The following is an 8,405-nucleotide window of genomic DNA, read 5'->3' on the forward strand; positions in this document are numbered from 1 at the left end:
AACAAGACCGATTTGGCCTGACCCTGGTTTGCAAGGTTCTATGGATCTGGCCCTTCCAACCTCACTCTGCCATGTGTCCTCCCCCTTCACTGCTCCAGCCACACAGGTGGGTACAGCCTCCCAGCCCCACCTGCCGGCCGGCCTCTCGGCTCTTCATAGGCCAAAATGCTTTTTTTCTTTCTGGACCTGATGATATTTGTACCTTTTCACCCATCCTTCAAGATTCAGCTCTCCCTTACCCCCACACCGAGTTCATTTTCCATTTACATACCCACACAACACCTCTTTAATTCATTAAAATTCTCTTTGTAATTTTTTATTTAATGTCTGTCTCCCCTGATGGAGGAGAAGCTCTCTGAAGGCAGGGACCGGGCCTGTCTGGGGCCTGGCACACAGGAGGAGCTTAGTAAATGTTGCTGACACTGGAAACATAGAGTTCCAGCATAAAGTTGGGTATGCTTAGAGCAGGGTGCTAAAATTACCTTGAGTACAATTAAGGCATCTTCAAAACAATAACAATAATCTCCCTGGAGTCTGCTCCAGGACCCTCAAGTAGCCTGACAATGGCTGGAGGGAAAAAAAAAGGTACATAAAAAGAATAAATAAGTGTGTAAAGAACAGAGATTGTTGGGGGGCTCAGTGGAAGGGAAAGGGGTCCTGCTTTGGCTGAAGTGGGGTCCAGAGACGCAGACATGGGGCATCAGGCTGGAGCCACAATGCCAGTGTGGACCTGGGGTGGGTTCACCAGCTGGGTGACCCAGGTAAGTGGTGCTGTTCATCCTTGGCAAACGCAGGCCCAGGAGCCTTGCCCAGTGTCAGGGTGGACTCCAACGGGGCCTGAGAACAGAGCATGAGTAGAAAGCTGACCTACATTCCTATATCTTGTCTCTGGGTTGAGAAGGCACACTCACCTTGAGCACGATCTCATTGACTGTAGCAGCGTCAGATTCAAAGTAGAGGTGTTTATAGTCGTGATTGCTTAGATACGTAAGTTTAAATATTGCGTGACCTGGAGAGAGACAAAGAGGGAGAAAAGACAGTGTTGATGGGGGGTCTGGTGAGGTATCTATGTGGAGGGTCCCCAAATATTCTCCCTTTATCACTCTAATTCAAGTGAGAGCAAGTGGAGACTGAGCAGCAACTACTCCTCCCAGGAAGGTTCATTTTTTTAATCACAGGCTGGGTAGAAAACAGACAGTAAAATAAAACAAAATAAAAAGATCAAATAGCTAGTTAGTCTCATTCCACTCTGGAGTGTATTCAGGGGAATGCCACATTAGGAAGGCTTTACAGGACCACTTCTATACAATAATTACATGGAGAAAGTGATATTTTTAAGGCAGAAGGCCTATTAACACCGAATTATTCCTCTAAAAATAACATTAATGAACAACAGGAAAGAGAAAGGCCAAGCGTTAACGCTATTACGGAGGCTGCTCCCCTTACCCTAGCTCCTGCTGGGGGGTGGTGCGGCATGGAGGGGGTAAATCCTGGCCTTGGGACCCTGCTTGGAGGCCCTCTGGTAATTTCCCTCATGTGACACTCCCAGAAAAGAGGGTCATTTCTACCCTGGAAGGATTTGGGGGAGGGGGTTACTGTGTGAAGACTGCCGTGGAAAGCTGGCATTCACAAAGCAGACTGACCTTGTGTCAGTGATCTTCTGAACACACAAATCTGACGTAGATCCAAATTCTTTCATGCCTCTTTCATACCACCTGCAGAGTAACATCACCATTACCGGGACTACCTCTTGGTCTAGCCTCCTCTCCCTCTACAGCCCCATAGGCTAGTCCAGCTCACAGGGTGACGCAGTCCTGTGGGCCCACGCCTGCCTCTGCATGGGCTCTTCCCAGCTCCGGGATGCCCCTCTCACTGACCTGTGTGCAAAAGACTTGTCAATCCTCGGTAACCTGGCTCAACTGCTACCTCTTTGGGCGAGTGTCCACAGCTGCACTTCCATGTACCCTACCTGAGTGGGCCTAGCACCCTGTTCACAGCCGGCCAATGAAATCTACTTATCACGACACCTGCAGCTGTGCCTGCAACTCCCTTTGGGCCAGACGTGCCAATCAGAGTCCCTCCCCTAAATCGGGGCATAACTACCAGCCTGTCTGAGCTCGCCCAGGGTAGGCAAAACAAGGGGCTTTGGGACTCCAGGTCTCAGTTCCATACAAAACTCCTCCCCCGACCTTGGCACATGTTCTCCTGGGGTTCTGAGACCCCAGGACCTTCCAAGAAATTCCTTAGTCTTCTTAAGCTATTTTGAAGTTGGTTACCATTAATCACAACCAAAGGATCTCTGCCTGAGGGAGACATACAGTCGGTGCTCAATACATGTCCCCAAACTAAGGAGCAGCTGATGACATCTCTAACATAGAAGCTGTCTGCAAAAACCTCAGAAACATGCTTCATGCAGGCCCTGGTGCTAGTAAAATGAAAATTCAGCACATCCCTTCTATTAGGCCTTCTCATCCGTTGTCCTTTTAATTGAAGCAGTGGCCGATCAGTTATTAATTAATAATATATCACCCACATTACTGTAAGTTCACCTCTTTCCCGGAGAAATCTTCTTAGGGACTTTATTTACAGTAGCTAATTCTTCAGATTTCCAAAAATAAACTGATATATGTTGTACATTTGTGGCCAGAAAATTTGTGCCATTGGTATTTTATCCTGGAAATCATTATGATATACTAATTGTGACTATAAATTCTATATTGAAAAAAAATTAGCTAATAATTTCTGAAAAACCTTACTTTCAATCACTTGACAAATTTAGCATGATTCTAAATCATGGCAATAAAATGTTACAATTCTTAACTGGAAGCTAATCACTATGTTAATACATAAATCACTTGTTTCTGATCAGGAAGAGAATCTCACATACACAGATCCATCTGTATTGATGTGTGTGGATGTGTATGTATACACACCTACATATTTCTTTCTCTTCACAGGACCCATCCGGGAACATTAGAACCTAGTGTGGTAATGCCACTGTGTGGAAAAACAATGCAGCTATCTTTGTTGGCCATGCTATGACCAAGCAGAACCATCTACGGAGGACACAGGGCTGTGAAGGACAAACAGAGACACCCCCTCTAGGGGGCCTTACTGCTAACACCTGCCCATGACAGACACAGACACCAGAGCCTGGGGCTAGAAAGGACCAGAAGGTCTTAGGGAGGCCTGTAGACCTTAAGCTTCGGGGTTCACTGACCACTTTGATAAGTGATCTCATGGACTGTCTTACGCCACCTGCTCCCACTCGTCACTGACAAAATAAGACAATACCCCAAGATGCCAGAGCACGTTTTGTCTGAACAACTGAGACACCAATAAACACATTTTCTGCACTCTTGACGTTGAGCCAAATCTATACATGGCATATGTGCTATGCAGTCTGCATGGGGCTAGGAGCCTCGGGAAGGCAGGGACGCCCAGCGCCTATGGAGCGTATCAACCGTGGGCGGGCTCACAGAGGGGAGGCCTGTGGTTCATCTGCACAATGGTAACAAGAAAAAGACAGCATCCCATGCCAAGTCTCCTGATAAACTGCATATTTGGGCCAGGTGACCCCAAACATCCAACATTCTGTATTTTTACTGTCTAAAAAAAAAAAATTTTTTTTTTTATGCTATGTTTGCACGCTGCATGTGGCCCTCACTTGTCCCCATCCCTCATTCCAGAGCCCACCTGGGAAGAGCGAAATGCATAAAAATGATCAAAGAGTCCCACCCCTCCCCATTTCTCTTAAGCCTCTGATTTATTTGTCCTTTCCAGTAAAGGCATTTACACCTCTAAGAGGAGACAACACAGAGAGGAACAGTTATCTCAATACTTGTGTTTGAATCTGAATGAACTAGCCCTCTTGCGAACAATTAGTCATAGCTGTTAATACCCAGGTTAAGGTTCAGTGGGACAGCCACAGCAGCGAGCCTCCTTCTAGCTCTCCTGGGGAGAGCTCTAGTTTACATGCTCAGGTTAAGATCAGCGGCCATGTTTCATCCACGCTGCAGCCATGAGGCAAGGGGTCAACTTACTGCAAGAGAAAGTTTTTGTTCTAAGTAGTTTCCCCCTCACTCCAGGGAGTCCTTTGTTTTGCTGTTTGGCCAGAAAGGCAGTTTTCCTCAGATCAGGCCCTATAGGAGCATAGGCTAGTATAAAAATAACAACACAAAAACCCAAACCTGGTGCCATCGAGTCGATTCTGACTCATAGCGACCCTATGGGACAGAGTAGAACTGCTTCATTGGGTTTCTATGGAGCGGCTGGTGGATTTAAACTGCCGACCTCTGGGTTAGCAGCCGAGCTGTTAACCACTGCGCTGCCAGGGCTCCTAGACTAATACAAAGGACAGAGAAATGAATGTCAAGAGTCAGGTATGATCAGCATTAAGGTAAGCGCAAGGAGCTGCAGTGGAGAGACCAAGGCGGGAGGTGGCTGCCCGTGTGCTGAAGGGGCATAAGGGATGGTGTCTTTGAGGAGTTGACACCTGAGCAGTCTTAGAGGAGGAATGGGGGTTAGCTGGGTAAAGGTGGGAGGTGGAGAGGGGTAGGCAGGAGGAAGGAGGCGCCAAGGTAAGGAGACAGCATGGGCAAATGGAGGGAGACAAGAGGCAGTACTGCCTCTGTGGGAGCAGACTGGGCTTGGGTACAGGGACAGGGTACAAAGGGCTGGGAATACCTAGACTCATCAGCTGATGGGGCCACTAGTGGGTTTTAAGCAAGACATAAATGATCACACTGTGTTTTAGGGCAGGGAGCCCAGTTGCCACAGTCATCCAGGTAGGAGTATATGTGGTTCTGACCTAGACAGGGGCAAAAAGGGTGCTGAGAAAGGGATCAATTTGAGAACTATAGTGTTGGTGGGAGCTGGGGGATGCTTTACAACAGAATAACAGCTAATAAGCAGAATTCACACTTGTATAATTTCAGCTAGTCCAAGACCTATACATTAGAGTGTAACAAGTTAATTAACCTCTTGCTTGAAATGAATCTTTCAATAAACATGAGTGATTTATGCCATGTGTAAATTTTCACCAGAGTGTCTGGGAAGGGGGAGGCATTTCAATGCTGATGGAAACAGAGTAAGACAAGTCTGTTCTCAAATACTTTATTGGCCTCAGCTACCTGAAGGCTCATCTCAGGTAAAGGAAGATAAGGGGTCAAACTACCTCCTCAGCTGCAGCCAACATCTGTCCCAGGGCATTATAGAGAATCAGAGGTGGGACAGAGTTACCCTTGAAAATTCAAAGAACAGCTGCAGTTTTCATCAGAAAGGGGTAAGCCACAATGGAATATTATGCATCAATAAAGAACAACGATTAATCTGTGAAACATTTCATAACATGGAGGAATCTGGAAGGCATTATGCTGAGTGAAACTAGTCAGCTGCAAAAGGACAAATATTGTATGAAGCCACTATTACAGGAACTCAAGAAATAGTTTAAACAGAGAAGAAAATATTCTTTGATGGTTACGAGACTGGGGAGCGAGGGAGAGGGGGATTCACTAATTAGATAGTAGACAAGAGCTAATTTAGATAAAATGAAGGACAACACACCAATACAGGGGAGGTCAGCACGACTGAACTAAACCAAAAGCAAAGAAGTTTCCTGAATAAACCGAACACTTCAAAGGCCAGCGTAGCAGGGGTTTGGGGACCATGGTTTCAGGGGACATCTAGGTCAACAGGCATTATAAAATCTATTAAGAAAACATTCTGCATCTTATCTTGGAGAGTGGCGTCTGGGGCCTAAGGGCTAGCAAGCGGCCATCTGAGATGCAACAATTCATCTCAACCCACATGGAGCAAAGCAGAATGAAGAACACAAAGTCACAAGGCAAATATGAGCCCATGAGTCAGAATGGGCCACATAAATCAGAGACTACATCAGCCTGAGACCAGAAGAACTAGATGGTGCCCAGCTACAACCAATGACTGCCACGACAGGGAGCACAACAGAGAATCCTTGAAGGAGCGGGAGAGCAGTGAGATGCAGACCCCAAATTTTCGTAAGAAGACCAGACTTAATGGTCTGACTGAGACTGGAGAAACCCTGGAGGTCATGGTCCCCAGACCTTCTGTTAGCCCAAGACAGAAACCATTCTCGAAGCCAACTCTTCAGACAGGGATTGGACTGGACTATAAGACAGAAAATGATACTGGTGAGGAGTGAGCTTCTTGGATCAATTAGACGCATGAGACTATGTGTGCAGCTCCTCTTTCGAGGGGAGATGTGAAGGCCGAGGGGGACAGAAGCTGGCTGAATGGACACAGAAACAGGGTTTAGAGAAGCAAAATGCTGTCTCATTAGGGGGAGAGCAACTAGGAGTATATATAGCAAGGTGTATATAAGGTTTTATATGAGAGACTGACTTGATTTATAAACTTCCACTTAAAGGAAAATATAAAAAGAAAACAAAACAAAGGGGTAAGCCACGGGAGCAACAGTCTTTGTAAAATGTCAGCTGAGAAAAAAAATTACGTCTATTAGTATAATTTTAAAGAAAATATAAAGTCTAATATTCCAGTTAGTTCAAATCATTTTTCTTGGATTGTTAAATTTTGTTTGGAAAGTAAGGCATGACAAAAGCCTGGGCTCTGGAATTAGAGAGATCAAGGCTGAAATCCCACCTCTGCCCAGGCTCAGCTGTGGGAACTTTGCCAGGCCCTGCACTCCACGCACCCAGGTTTCCCCAGCTGTAATAGAAGACAGAGCCTCTGTAAGGTGTCCCATCCACTGCTTGGATATATCAGGGGCTTACTGGGTGATGGTGGTAATTCTTATAACTGTGATGGAATACTTAGAAATAAAACGCTCATTATTTTGAAGATTCTGTTTTTAATTGGTCTTCTTTGAGAAGACTTGCTACTATAGTACTGTAGGAAGAAAATGCAATGTAACGGTGTATAATGTTTTTTTTTAATGTGGTATCTAAGCAATGCCCACACACTCAGGACAGATATTGACACTACGTATCTGCCTCTGAATATATGAAATAAAAATCCGGAGATGTAAAAATGTATTTATTTATGTATTTTTTTCCAAAGTAAAACAGAAGTTGGAATCTAATACCACGGAGCAAAAACTAATTAGCAGCACAAATGTCAGAAATGGAAGACGTTTAAGCTTTTGGGCTGTAATTTATCTTCTACATTACTAGTTTTAACTAAAATAGCTGTGCTGAAAAAACAGGTTCCTCTGGCCAATTCAGTAGAGCGGCCATTCTGAAAAGGCTGCTGTTACCAGAAGGTGGGACAAGCTTAAGCACACAGGGACTGCGGCTTCTATCCTCTGCTAAAAGAAATGCTCCCAGATTTCCACTGCAAATGTAACAATGGAATGCTGCTTCAAAGGAGGCCCCTTCTAACACAACCTGCCAGTGATGACTGAGGTTGGCAATGACTGGCTGGAGCTGGAATTTCCAAATTGAGCCTGCAACCCACCTTTGTCTAAAATCTCAGGTGTCACCACTCGCCAAGAAAAACAAAAACAAGAGATTCTTTCCTTTTCAATTAAAAAGTTATAAAATGTTTTAAAAATCACTAAAAATTTAGAAGAGGAAAAAACCTCCAACCCCCACACACCTCATAATCCCAACACCCTAGCGCAATGACATTCATCTCTTTTCTAGTCATTCTCACGTGTCTATCTTCACCCAGTTGTAATCAGAATGTCTACTAAAAAAATTTTTTTGTTAACATTATACTATAGCCCTTTTCCTGTTGCTACATAGTCTCCATAACCATCTCTTTCGATTGCTGTATTTTATTCCAACAAGTAGCTCTGTGCCATATAGTTCATGCTACCTGTCTCTCGTTGGGTATTTATATTACTTATAAATTTTCCAGTATTATAAATCAGACTATGACGAACATCCTTGAGGAGCTGGTTTCATTCTTGATTCCTTTACATCAGGCATGGACACTTTTAAGAGAGTGGGTTTCCAGGATCTGATCTTTTCTGGTCCCTCTGGCCTGGAAGAGGATGGAAAAACTCTCAATGGATTTCTCGTGGAAAGGGAAGAGAACACACATTCTTTTAGATAAAACCATATCTGTCTGTAGGCCCTGGGAGGAAAGGCCTGGCTGTAACCCCCTCCCTGGTCTCTGGGCTGAAAACCCCCTCCAGGTCCAGTCTCCGATGCAAGCAACAATTCAGAGCTGCCTGTAGGGAGCTTCAGCTCCATGTAATCCCACTGGCAAAAGGAGCTGCTCCTTCCTGTGTGTCAAACAGTGGCAGAGCCCCTAGGGAACTGTAATGACCACACCTAACCAATTTAACTCTTCTGTCTGCATGTTTCAGACTTGCTCCTGTATATATAAACATAATTACTGCTTTCTAATCATAAAAAAAAAAAGTTTTTTTTAGTTTTTTTAATCATAAAAACTCCCATGGT

General features: G+C 44.8%; 1 protein-coding gene across 3 annotated transcripts in view; it reads right to left on the reverse strand.

The window, feature by feature from the left end:
• MAPKAP1 (MAPK associated protein 1) overlaps window positions 1–8,405 on the reverse strand; it is a 270,520-nt gene that overhangs the window by 4,335 nt on the left and 257,780 nt on the right. For 2 of the 3 annotated variants that reach the window (XM_049895371.1, XM_049895368.1), the window contains one exon: window positions 912–1,009. In XM_049895371.1, coding sequence (XP_049751328.1) covers window positions 912–1,009 — 98 coding nt within the window. Of the gene's footprint in view, window positions 1–911; window positions 1,010–6,528; window positions 7,984–8,405 lie in introns of those variants that run through there. The other variant, XM_049895372.1, reaches the window with a different exon arrangement.

This window comes from Elephas maximus, chromosome 9 (assembly GCF_024166365.1).
Source record: "Elephas maximus indicus isolate mEleMax1 chromosome 9, mEleMax1 primary haplotype, whole genome shotgun sequence".
Classification (NCBI taxonomy): domain Eukaryota; kingdom Metazoa; phylum Chordata; class Mammalia; order Proboscidea; family Elephantidae; genus Elephas; species Elephas maximus.